The following is a 12,915-nucleotide window of genomic DNA, read 5'->3' as shown; positions in this document are numbered from 1 at the left end:
AAAAATGATTCCTATAGGAATATAAAGGAATAAAGGAATAAATGAAAGGAGTCCCTATTTTTCCACCCCAGTTTTATTTTAATTTTAAAACAAATAATAGGTAATGACAACTGTATTTCAAAATGCCACTTTCATTATTAAGTCAACACCGGCAGGACAGAGCAGATTTATGTGATTTACCTTTGCTTCTATATGACTGAGAGAACAGGCACTCGCGGGTCTCTGTCTTATACTTGTGCCATTTCACACCTAAAGGTGTAAGCGCCTTAAACTGCTGTCCAACTGCTTAGCTCCCGGATGAACATGGCACAAATGGCATTAAACAGCTCTTTCCGGTGAGCACTTTCTGGCTAAGTAGAAATATCAAAGATATTCTTCTGCCGGATTGAGCAAATCCCAGGACCTCACGCCAACCTAAGATGACACACTGTCTGATACCTGTCTCAGCTCCCAGCCATGCTTCCTTGGACATCCCGCCATTGCAAAATCCCCTGCTAATTTTGCTTTGTGTCACAGTTTCCCAGTTATGTCTATGACAATGTGATGCAGGGTGCAGACTGCGTTACTCATGGAACCAAGAACAAAAACAGAACCAAGTTGAAAAGGTAGGTTTACTTGGCACAGCCTTCGTCTGATATTTTATCGGTAATGTGGAAAATAACACACATGGATAAACTGATAGCTTCCCGGATTCGAAACAATGGATAAAGTTAATGACCCATTAAACACCGGTCATGCTGTACAGGACTAATCTGTAGCACCAGAGAAAAAGATCCAGGGAACTATCAGTTTATCCATGTGTGTCATTGCCCACATTATCAGTAAAACATCAGACGAAGGCCGAAATAGAGCCCAGTTGACGTTGATTGAAATAACTTAATCAAGAACATGAACGTGTTTGTTATCATGCATTTCTTTCATCAGTCAATGCTGTAAAAAAATAAAAAAATAAATAAAGTTAGTCTTTGCCCGAGCTTGATTTTTATTAATAGTAAAATTCAGAGCAAAACAGAAGCTTCCTCTTCTTTGACCAATCCATGATGTAAAAGATATATTTAACTTTAGTTCCACTTCACATTTATCCTCTGGTCTTTCTTACCCATCCCCCAGTTTAGAAACTAGTGTACGATATAGTGTAAAGCTAAACAAATTTTTGTCACGTCAGTTGTTTGTGTATCCTCACCTTTGGCAGAAGAGCAGATGGAAGGTTCTGGGGCACCCGTGATTTTTTACTTTGGATCTGCTCGGTAGCTAAATACGCACGAAAGTGAGATGTTACAGAGAGAGTCTGAAAGTGGGACTTAGTGTGTGTGCGTCTAAATGTTTGCCCTCCTCATCAGGGTGATTGGTGGCTGGCCACCCCGGCCTCCTGTATGTCACCTGGGTGCTGGGCACCTTTTGCCACTGCATTGAGTTTTATAAGGGGCCAATCAGAATCCCTCTGGAGAAAGGCTCCAGCGCTGGCGGCTAAACAACGATTACAACAACATAAGCCCCTTTAGTAATACCAAACAATTAGGGGCCAGGGGAGATTGGACAGTTCACATCCATCACTCAGCTATAAGCCTGTATGTCAAAACAATGTGGCTATTTACTAAAAGAGATTACTCCTGAGAAGTCACAGAATATGTTTTGGGTTCAGCTCAAACGTTAGAATTTACAGTCCGGAGCGAGAACAATATGAAATCTTTGTTAGAGGTCCTTTAAAGATAAATATACTGGATGAGATATAAACCCTGTCCAGGAGGATCTGTGAGCCGGCTCCACAGCGGACACTGGGGCCAGCAAAACAAATCAAAACACTGTGTACTAGTCATCTCTGAATAAACAGTGTGGTGTTTTGAGTTGTTTATTGAGGTGCTGCAGCTGCGGCTCTCTACTTTTCTGCGCCAATCCCTGGAGAAAAATGTGAGGATGTGATTATTTTTGATAATCTCCAGGTAAGCTGCTGGGTTTTGGCAACCCCGGGCTGCATTACTGAGAGGAAAACCTCAAACAAGAAACAAAGAGTTCTGCTCTAAAATGGTAACGTGCTGTATAATCATATGACCGACGTATTAATCAATGTCTGAATCTCACCGTGTGATTTTGTGAAGGTCCATTTAGTAGCAATTCGGGAGCTTTTGATCATATTACATGGCCCTCCGACTGGCAGATAGTTTTCCGCTTGATACTGTGGTGTAGATGTTCCAAGTTTCCGTTTTTACGTCTAGGATTGAAATTTCAGATGAAGAGTTTTGAGAAAATGTGTACTGAGTTCTGAGCAGGATTTGTTTAAAAAAAAAAAAAAAAAAAAAGTGTTTATTTGTCATTATTTTTCATTCAAATCATGACGTGCTTGGTTTGATGTTGAATAAAACTAAGCTGAATACGTTTTGGAAAACCTCTTTTCAGTTTCAGTAGCAACTCCTTAATATTAACAGATGAAAAAACTTTAAAGAACACAGGATTTAACCAAAACTCGGTTAAAAAAAAAAAAAAAAAGATCTTTCTCTGCTAAATGCAGCGATAACATTATGATTGAAATAAGATTGAAATAGAGGAACGGCTGAAAATCAGAGGATAAAGGCTGAGCACGCTGTCTGATTGAAACGCGACCACACACATACTGCAGCCACCTGACGAGGGAGGTCAGAGGTCGGAGATCAAAGGTCAGCTGCAGAGCAGCATCCCTAAAGAGAAACTCAACGGGGCTGATTTACTGCACTGACCACAAGTCAGCCTGGCCCAGCAGCTCAGAGGACTTCTACCCTGAAGCTGATTCATCACTGGTGAGTGTTTAAAAACTCACTCCAAGGCAGACTGCAAGTAGTCCCGCTGCAGATTTATCAAGTCATCATCATCATCATCATCACGGGCCTCATCTTTGTCAGACACTCAAGGCAAGGGGGCCCCCTGGTGGTCAAAATGGTTTATTACATAAAAACAGTGCCTTCTCTCCCACTAACAAAGGGACAGAGTTTTCGTTTAACCTAAATATGACAGTAGAGACCAATCAAAAACCAAAACATCTGGTCACTGGTTCTAAATTAAGTTATTGTGACAAAATCCCAACTGGACTGCCTTAGATAGGGAACTCGACCACTCTTCGCATGCCCATATTTACAGTTAAACAGTTTTTACTGTTTCAGAGGTGGGGAGAAAAAATCCACAGTCATCGCTCCGTGCAAAAATACAGTCCAGATTTTATCTGTTAAAATCTGTTCAAATGAGGCTTCAGCAGTCTGAGTTAAACAGATCAGGTGGGTATCTTTGAAACTTACGGCAGAGGGATAGTAACATGAAGGGGGAATTTTGTACGAAAACAGGCTGTAACTTTGGAGGATATTCTCCGGAGTTGTCTAACTCGGATGGCTAAAGCCTCATAGCATTAGGTTTTGCTCAACACAAATACATTTTTGCACAGAACCAGGACTGCGGATTTTGACCCCCCTCACTTACACTTACACACACTAGGAAGGGATGTCTTAAAGGCCAGCATGGCCGGGACGAATGATTAAAATGTCATCACTTTTCTATTGTTTTATTAGTCCGACATTTACAAGCTATTCATTACTGTCTGGGAATTGTGATTAATGTTCTCTTATGAGTTTCATGTCTTACAAAGCAACTTACATCTGAGCAGCCACAGAATGGAGAAGTCAAGTAAAATCAGATTTTTTCTTATTTCATAATATGAAATTACCACTAATGAAAGCTGAGCAACAATGACAGAGCAACAACTAACTACATTTATTGGAATCGCAATGACTTGAGTTGTGCAGACATCAAGTTAGATGTGTAGATACTGTATGCTTTTTTGTTTTTGGGTACTTTTCAAGGGTTTAGCAAAAATGTGATAATAAAACCCAGCTGTGAAAGTTAATAGCAGTTTATTGTCCAGATGTCCTGCAGCCTTTTCCCAGAGGGAAGACATCGGGTTTGCAGTTATGTATGTCAGTATTAACAGTCTTGGGTTTCTAAATTTCTATTGAGCCCACGAGTCAATCACAGTCCTTTTAGTAGCTCTTCTGGAGCTGTCAATCATATTACATGACCCTCAGACTGGCAGATAGAGTTTTCGAGTTGACATTGAAGTGAAGATGATCAAGTTTCCATTTTTTTCTGATAACCTCCTACTTGTAATTCTTTTCATTAGTTTTGTCTTAGTTGTCTAATCACTGTTGTGTGTGTTTGTCTGATTGTGAATGTTTTTCCTGTTCTCAAGTCTCTCTTGAAATAGAGATCTCAATCTCAAGGAGACTACCTGAATGAATAAACATTAAGTAAAAGTAAAGTCGACTAATCAGCTGCATTTATAAGCGTTAATAAATCGTGGGTTCTAGAGTCCATCATGTCTGAAGTTGTAAATGTTAATAAGCAGTTTCTAAATGGATTTTGATCCTGCAGAGATGAGTGGTCAAACAGTCCATTGGAGAGGTCTCCCTAACGAATTAAAGAACTGAAAACCAAAGTGTCATTCTGGAGGAGGCTTTTTCGCAATCTGGCAACCCAAAAGCTGTTATTAATGGTTTATAGCTAGTCTATGTACTGTTAAATCTAGGCCGAGCTGCAGCTGAATTTAATGAGACTTCAGCAGTCTGAGACAAATGACCTGGTGATCCTCCACAGTTACAGTGTTTTAGTACGAAATCCCCTCTGTGTTACTCTCACAGTCCAAAAAACACAGGAACTTTGGCAGAGGTGTCTCAGGCTGCTGAAGCCTCATTAACTTTAAATAAACTTTGGAAAACCTTTTCACACCGAACGAGGACTGTGGATTTCGTCTTTCATCACTTCCACTGGAAACATGTTCATAATTTATCAAAAATCCTTTTTGTTTAATTTACATTATATTTTAAGTCATTTGTTTTATGTTTATCGGAATTTGGGTCAGTCATGCCCTCAGCTGTACTGTCGTGAACTCATGCTTTATTCTTCCGAGGCCTGTTTGCAGGAAGCGGGCAGGGAAAAAAAAAAAAATCACTGCAGACCCCTCACACCCCGGACACAACCTGTTTCCAACTCCTGCCCTCTGGCAGGCGCTACAGAACGCCGTAGGCCCAAAAAGCCGGACACAACTACACTCTCCTCCCCCAATCCACAGTTCATCAGTCAAGTGACATAACCCCGTGATGCTAAAATGTCCACTGCTCCTACAAATCACATTTACATTAGTTTAAAATCTCACATTGTGCAATAACATGTACATATCATCGTCAGATGTCAAACATAAATACAAGCAGGCTGTATATACTGTACATAGACGTGTATACATACATAACAACCTACTGTATGTATATAAAGTAATTTGCATTAACCATTTAATGTTTATTTCAGCACGCCAAACGCTGTCACATACCTGTATCACTTGTTTCCTTGTTTCCAGCTTCAGAAAGTGGTTGACTTGTATATGAACATTGTATGTTGCGTCCGTTGTTGTTGCTATATCTATGGGGTTTGTTTGTTTTTGGGTTTTTTTTTTTGTTTGTTTTTTTTTTGGGTACGTGCTGGCTTGCACACAATAGTCAAAAATGTTTCCGTTTGTGTTTTTCTGCTCAGCTCTGTTGTCATTGGTTCTGTGCGTTGATACAACGAGGAGCCACTGGAGCCAGCCTCCTCGCGTCCACGAACATATTGGACCCGTAGTAAAGATTCTGAACTATTGTTTTCGATGAATAAAAGTTAATAAATTAGTAAATAATTGAATGAATGGTTGAATAGATTAATAGATTCATAGATTCATAGATAGATAGATAGATAGATAGATAGATAAACAAACAAACAAACAAACAAACAAACAAACAAAGGCGCGCCTCGTAATCGTCAGCACCTCCTTTTTTGTTTCGTCATCACAACGCGCCCTACAGAAAGCTCTTTAAGCGGTAGAGCGGTAAGTTTTTACTATTACAAACTATAACATTACATCGTTACCCTTATTTTACCGTTTGTGTTTTATTTCTTGGTGCCTGTGCGGTATATTTACAAAAAAGACTCATTTTCAGCTGAGTGTGGAAGCGTCAGGCGCAGCGGAGGCTAAGATTTTTGTCGATTCGTCGCCGTTCGTGCTGAGTTATATAAAGAATTAGCCGTAACTAACGTAAACCTGAAAAACCAAAGATAATAATAAAAATGATCATATTAAAGGAGTTTAACGCCAAACCTCGGTTGCTAGTTATCCGTTGGAAACGACCCTGTCCAGTCCTAGTTTTGTCTCTTTCACTTTGAATGGCTCAACCAGCCGCAGATGACAAAGCAGATCTGTAGTTTTTGTTTTACTTATTTAAGATCTCTGATATAAGTAAAAATGATGTAACCACAGTGTAGAAATACAGTTACAAGTAGTAGTCGTGCATTCCGAATGTAGCTTAAGTGAAAGTACAAAAGTACATAGGTTTTAGCATCAAAATGTATCTTAAAGTACTCATGCCGGATGGTCCATTTCAGAATAATGTTTAGTATTTAATTGGATTATACACTCAGTTTATTAGGAACCCCTAATAGTTAGTTTGTGGTGCTGTTGAATTGCGCAGCCTTATGCAGAGAGGTGTTTATGTTGTTCAGCCTGCCCTCCCTGAGTGGAATGAGGTGGACAAAATAATAGAAACACCTGTTCTATTACAGCACCACAGACTACATCCTCCCAATGGATCCTGCAAGTTGGATCAACACCTCGCTGAAACGGTTTCGACAAAATCTGAACCCCGAAAACCTTCAGGGGGAGGATTTGTTGCAGGGCTGTTGTACTAGGTTGGATTCCGTTTTAATAAACTGGCAAATGATTGTAGTTGTCAATACGTTAAGCGTACATCACTTTAAATGTTTCAGCTGGTAAAGGTGGAGCCGATACATCATGATTTATTTGTTTATTTAAACTGTATCTGTGAAGTAACTAGTAACTGAAATTATCATTTAAATGTAGTGGAGTAAAAATCACTTTCCCAGACCCTAAGGTAATGTTTTCAGTTGTCTTTTTCTTTTTTTTTATCTTCAAACGCCTAAAGTCCCCAAATATTCCGTTTGTAAATATATAAAGCAGACGAAAAAAATCCTTACATTGGAGGAGAAGGAACAAGCACATTTTTGGAGTTTTTGACTCAAAGGATTGATTCATTATCAAAATAGTTTCAGATTTAATCCTCTGTTGATCAGCTAATCGATTCGTCGGGTAATTGTTTCAGCTCTACAAAATTTTCCCACTCAACTATGGCGGCGTATAAGTATCGAGCAGCAGAAAACGGAAATTCTCAAGTACAAATACCTTTTTAAAACTGTACTTCAGCACAGTACTTGTGTAAATGTAGTCATTTATTTACCTCCACCGCTGTCTTCATGAAGACAATCAGATTTTCATTATATTTGTTTTTCCGCAGCGGCAGGGTTTGACTGCAGTCTCCAAGAATGGTGAGTTAGCTTGACTGTTAGATATTTATCTCTATTTGTATTGGTAATGGGCCTCTTTCTTTCTCTACTTTCTTATGAGATGAAAAACAAAGCATCTCTGCAGCCAGTCAGCTCTTTGACAAGAGGTACAGTGTTGTTGCCTTCAGAAGCTCCTCATGGTCTTGTGATTTGACACGGGATCCGTGGATGATAACAGACGATATTTCCGTTATTAGTTCTACATTAGATGGCCAGAAATTCTAACATGCTGATGCTGCATAAACCAGGAGTTGTGTACATTTCTCGAAAGACCTTGACATACAGGCGGGTGAAAAATGAAAGCAAATACTAACATAATGTGTGCCAGTGACGTGTTAGGCCACCGCAGGCCTCCAGAACAGCATCGGCGCACCTTGTCTTTGAAGGCTCTGAACTCTACTGAAGGATGAAAGTCCTTCTTTAAAAGATATTCACTCATTTGTAATATTTTTTCAAACACGTTGATCTGAAATCTTTCATTGCTATTAAACTGGGTTGAGATCTGGTGACTGTAAAGGCCAAATCATATATTCACATCATTTTCATACTCATCGAACCATCAAACAACCTGTGACCCCTTCGGGCCATGTACGGGAACATCTACATTTGCTATGTTTCTACACTCATTCATTTATGTTTTTCTTCAATTTGTCACCCATCCGTATATTTCATGAAAGTCTTGCGTGTACCCTTAACAATAGGATCAAATTAAATGCTGGTGTATTTTGGCTGTGGCTCGCAGGTTTATCCATTCTCCCACCCACTTTCACAGATATAAAACCCGATCTGCCGGTCATATTCTCTTGGACTTAGCAGCTACTCTACCATTAAACAGAGACACTTTACAACCCCCCCCCCCAGGGAGTCATTTCATTAAACAAAGCAGATTTATTCATCTTCTAGTGAACTTCCCAGCACGCCAGTGCTTCCTGCCTTAGCAACAACAAGAAGAAAAACGCCAAACTTCAGAGAAGTTTGCCTCAAAGTTTAGGTTAGGGGTGACGGCGAAAACACTCAGGAGGATTTTTAAAGGTTGAGGCCACATTTTCTCATTGAGACTGTAACACAGCTGCAGGAGAAAGATGACATATTGTACCCTTATTGAATCTTAATTAACCAAAGCTCTCTGGTCTGTACTTTGAAGTTAAATAAGTTCTGATCGGCTTTCCTCTCTCTTCTGTTTCCGTACAGTCCCGTCGATATGATTCCCGAACAACCATCTTCTCACCCGAAGGTAAGAATTACTGAGTTAAGTAACTGATGAGGCTGCAAGTTGTTTACTGTGTGAAGCCTCTTAGTTACTTCTTTTTGTTTTTTATTTTATTTCACGCCGTTTTTTTTTTTTTTTGAAGAGGCCATCTCGGTTCATAAATTTCTCGCCTGTTAGTGCTGTGCCCCTCCATTCTCATCCTGACAGCGCCGTGTGTCCTTTGCAGGGCGTCTGTACCAGGTTGAGTACGCCATGGAGGCCATCGGCCACGCCGGCACCTGCCTGGGAATTTTAGCCAACGATGGGGTGCTGCTGGCTGCTGAGAGGAGGAACATCCACAAGCTGCTGGATGAAGTGTTTTTCTCAGAGAAAATCTACAAGCTGAATGAGTGGGTTACCTCGTCTTGCATCTTACTGTTGTGTTTTAGTGTCATTAGTTGGCAGCGTGCAAATGCTTACAGTCTACGGATCTACAACTTTAAATAGGTACATTCAGTTATCAGTGACTTTCATAGTATTACACCAATTGAAACTGCAGTGATATATTTGTGCAACTGTATCCATCCAGCCTGTGACTGGCATTAAATGATTATATAAGATTATCACATGTAAAGAGACAAAAAATTCACAGATGTTTTGCACTGATCCAATGTGTTTCCATTACCTCACAGAGACATGGCGTGCAGTGTGGCGGGAATCACATCAGATGCCAACGTACTGACCAACGAGCTGAGGCTTATAGCACAGAGGTGAGCTCTGACACCGAAGCTTGGCAGTAAAGATCAAGTTTTGTTTTGTTTTGTTTTGGCTGCGGCCAAATGTCCTCTAAAAGGTAAAAAGAAAAAAAAAAAGTTGATGTCATGACATTTGTTTTTGTGGCTGTTACAGGTACCTGCTGCAGTACCAGGAGCCAATCCCCTGCGAGCAGCTGGTCACGGCCTTGTGTGACATCAAACAGGCCTACACCCAGTTTGGAGGTACAGGGCAGCACCACACAGTTAAAGCAGGCTCACTGTTGTCTTTCTGTTGGCAAATGAGAACCTTTCTAATACAGCATTCAGTTCTTTCTTAGACAGAGCCAAGTCAGTCATTTGCATGCAGAGTGTAGTTCAAGTTACATCCTGATCAGACAAGCTTTGTGTTGTTTTTGCAGTTGGGAGTATTTTTCTTACCTTTTCACTTTTATTTTTTTCCGTCAGTAATGTGAAAATCAGTAGCCATCTATCTTTTTTTTTAATTAGTCTTGGACTTTTTTGTCCTACACTTGGGAATGCTTGGTCTTCTTTGTTTTCACGTTGGTTTGCATAGTTGTTAATTTGATGTTGTCATTCAAAATATAAATCATCATCATTAGTTGTAACTATTTGAAAAAACTGTTTGACTTTACTCTTTGCATCTTATCACCGTGAGTCCTTAAAATGAAAGTCACATTACAATATGACTGCACATGAATAATTGTGGAGTATTGTCTTTGTACTCTATGCTACATCTGAAATGGCACAATGAAATTTCAGTTTCCAAATCTCTGCAAGTTTCTGGAATCAAAAATCAAAGTTAGGAGTACCTCAGCTGAATCGGTATTTTGAAATGTCACTGTGTTTTTGTGTGTGTGTGTGTGTGTGTGTGTGTGTGTGTGTGTGTGTGTGTGTGTGTGTGTGTGTGCGTGCTTACAGGAAAGCGTCCGTTTGGAGTCTCGCTGCTCTACATTGGCTGGGATAAACACTATGGCTTCCAGCTCTACCAGAGCGACCCAAGTGGAAACTACGGAGGCTGGAAAGCCACCTGCATTGGAAACAACAGTGCTGTAGGTTTCACGGGAGTGCCTCAAAGCTCCTGTCCAGTTCTCTGCAACAGCTGTATTATCTAAAATAGGCTGAATCGCTTCTGCGTACATGTGTTCTGACAAGAATGAAACCAATATTCCAGATGGTGACACTAGGGGGCGCAGCTGCACAGAGTTTCTAAACACAGTGGCCATGGCAAAGACTGGACAGTCACAATAAACAGGCATGCTGTGGCCTACTTAGTGCTGACTCTTGGGGCGGCTCATTTTGTAATTCTCGATTCATGGTGGCTATGCTAATCTCAGTGGGTTTCCGCGGGGCTGCGCACAAAGCATTGTGGGTAACAGAGCCTCCTCAGAGCATTGCATAAACACTCCTGTCCAACAGCCCCTGCAGCACGATGAGTACATGCACGTTTAGCGTCGGTTTCCTCCGGTGAGATAAAACACACCTGATCCCGACAGTGTTCGCGTTGTGCTCCACGCAGTGAGCTGATATGAGATCAGGTAGACAGAGGTGGGTCTACAGAAGAGTTTGGACCGAGTGTTGAAATGCGATCTTCACAGTTGTGAACGGATGCGAAGGCCAGTCTGCAGGGCTTCCTACGTAAACTCTGCAGAACTAACAATAGGAGGATGGTGTTTTGGGACTCGGTTGCGATTACAATGTTTTGTTTTGTTTTGTTTTTGTTTTTTTCACTTTGTCTCTCTTTGTTGTTCTCTGCTCGCTCCTAGGCAGCTGTCTCTATGCTGAAGCAGGACTACAAAGAGGGGGAGATGACCCTTTCCTCAGCCCTCGCCCTCGCCATTAAAGTTCTCAATAAAACAATGGACGTCAGCAAGCTGTCTGCAGAGAAAGGTGCGGATTTGAGTAGTCAGATAGAGAGATGTACAGATAAATCAAAAATCAAATCTAGAATTTTAAAAACTAGATATTTTTAGAGAAATTGAGCCATTGGATATTATGTTAACTTTTTTGATCTTGCAGTCTCACTGCAATAAAGATTTCCTTTTTAAGAGAGACCTGAAAACAAAACAAAAAAAACATTCAGTCAACCATACAAGCAGCACACAGATACAATATATACTATATAAAGTTAGATATCTGACAATCTGGCAGCAAAATTAACTAAAAAGTATATACAAGTTATAGCTGCACTAAGCAATGTTTTTATATTTACAGTGGATCCATTAATTAAATGTAATGTAATGAGAAGCATCATGCGGGTGTACAGTTCCGCTCGGCTTTATCTTTAACACCTTTCGGCTCATTGTTTTGGTTTTATGGCCCAGCTCTTTGGTTCAGGTTCTCAACGCTCTCATCAGCCTTGTTTTCAGCCCCGGCAGACCAAGTTGGCGACTAGCTCGGGAGCATTGTGGCTGATGAGACAGATATTTCTCCCAGGAGTTGGGAGAGACCAAAAACGGAGCTAAAGGCAGAGTAAATGTTGGACTGACATTGGTCAGATGGACAGGAGTACGACTCCAGATGGATGGTAATGATGCTCTGTGTCTGCTGGAGGTGTAAATAGGCAGCTCTTTGTTCACCACACCAACCTTTTTTTTAAGGTGATAAAATGTCAGGGTTGTGTTTTCAGCTTGTTCTCCTGCCCCTAAAAAGCAAGACAAAATCAAATACTGCTGCTTTAATAGTGTTCATGTATCATTTCAGCATCAATAAAACATTTCCAGCCAACAAAGACCCCTTAATGAAACTATTATAAACTAACAGGAATATTATTGGAAGCTATCATTGTCCTTTAGCCTCTGTAGAGCTTTTTACATTCTATGTCAGCAGGTCAGATTTAGAGGAGTTCTGGCAAATTGGGAGATTTCTTTCCAAGTGGGTCGTATTCTTCATGGACAATTGTTGGGAAACACAAGCACAAACATTAGCACTAAAGGTACTTGGATGAGATAAAGGCCAGCTACTGTTTACCAACGTGGTTTCATTTGTTTGCCTTAAATATACATGATTCGTGGGCGAGTCTTTCTCCCCAATGGAGAGTGAAATTTAGTGCGAGTCCAAGTCAGATATCTCAGGCAAGAGTCTTGAGAAATATACAGTATGTATAGTATATGTAGCAAATTAAGGTCTAAATTAAAATAAGTGTACAAAATCATGTAACACATTATCATCCCCTGCAAAATTAATATCACAATAAAAGCTTAGTTTTTAGGTTTTAGGTCTTAACCTGGCTACAAATGGCCATTCTACGGATTCCTTACAGTCTGCGTGTTTGCTGTTTCAGTGGAGATCGCCACCCTGACCCGCGAGAACGGCAAGACCTGCATCAAGGTGCTGAAGCTGAAGGAAGTGGAGGAGCTGATCAAGAAGCACGAGGCAGAGGAGGCCAAAGCCGAGAAAGACAAGAAAGAGAAGGAGCAGAAAGAGAAGGACAAGTAGAGACGCCTGTCCACACTCTTAATTTTGCGTGCGAGAGCGAATGTGAGCTTGTGTCTGTAAAGATTGAGTTGTCAGGTATGTTTGCATGTGTTGTTGATTAAAATTAATCAGAAT

At 40.6% G+C, this 12,915-nt stretch overlaps 1 protein-coding gene across 1 annotated transcript; it reads left to right on the top strand.

Moving 5' to 3' along the window:
- Positions 1-5,766: 5,766 nt before the first annotated feature.
- Positions 5,767-12,915, top strand: psma4 (proteasome 20S subunit alpha 4). Its single transcript, XM_040131895.1, has 9 exons — positions 5,767-5,872; positions 7,353-7,383; positions 8,593-8,635; positions 8,838-9,000; positions 9,283-9,360; positions 9,500-9,588; positions 10,285-10,415; positions 11,130-11,253; positions 12,647-12,915. Exons 2-9 carry the CDS (start codon positions 7,381-7,383, stop codon positions 12,799-12,801), a joined length of 786 nt encoding a protein of 261 aa, XP_039987829.1. The 5' UTR covers positions 5,767-5,872; positions 7,353-7,380; the 3' UTR covers positions 12,802-12,915.

Source organism: Xiphias gladius, chromosome 8 (assembly GCF_016859285.1).
Source record: "Xiphias gladius isolate SHS-SW01 ecotype Sanya breed wild chromosome 8, ASM1685928v1, whole genome shotgun sequence".
Classification (NCBI taxonomy): domain Eukaryota; kingdom Metazoa; phylum Chordata; class Actinopteri; order Istiophoriformes; family Xiphiidae; genus Xiphias; species Xiphias gladius.
This window is presented reverse-complemented; position numbering and strand designations above follow the sequence as displayed.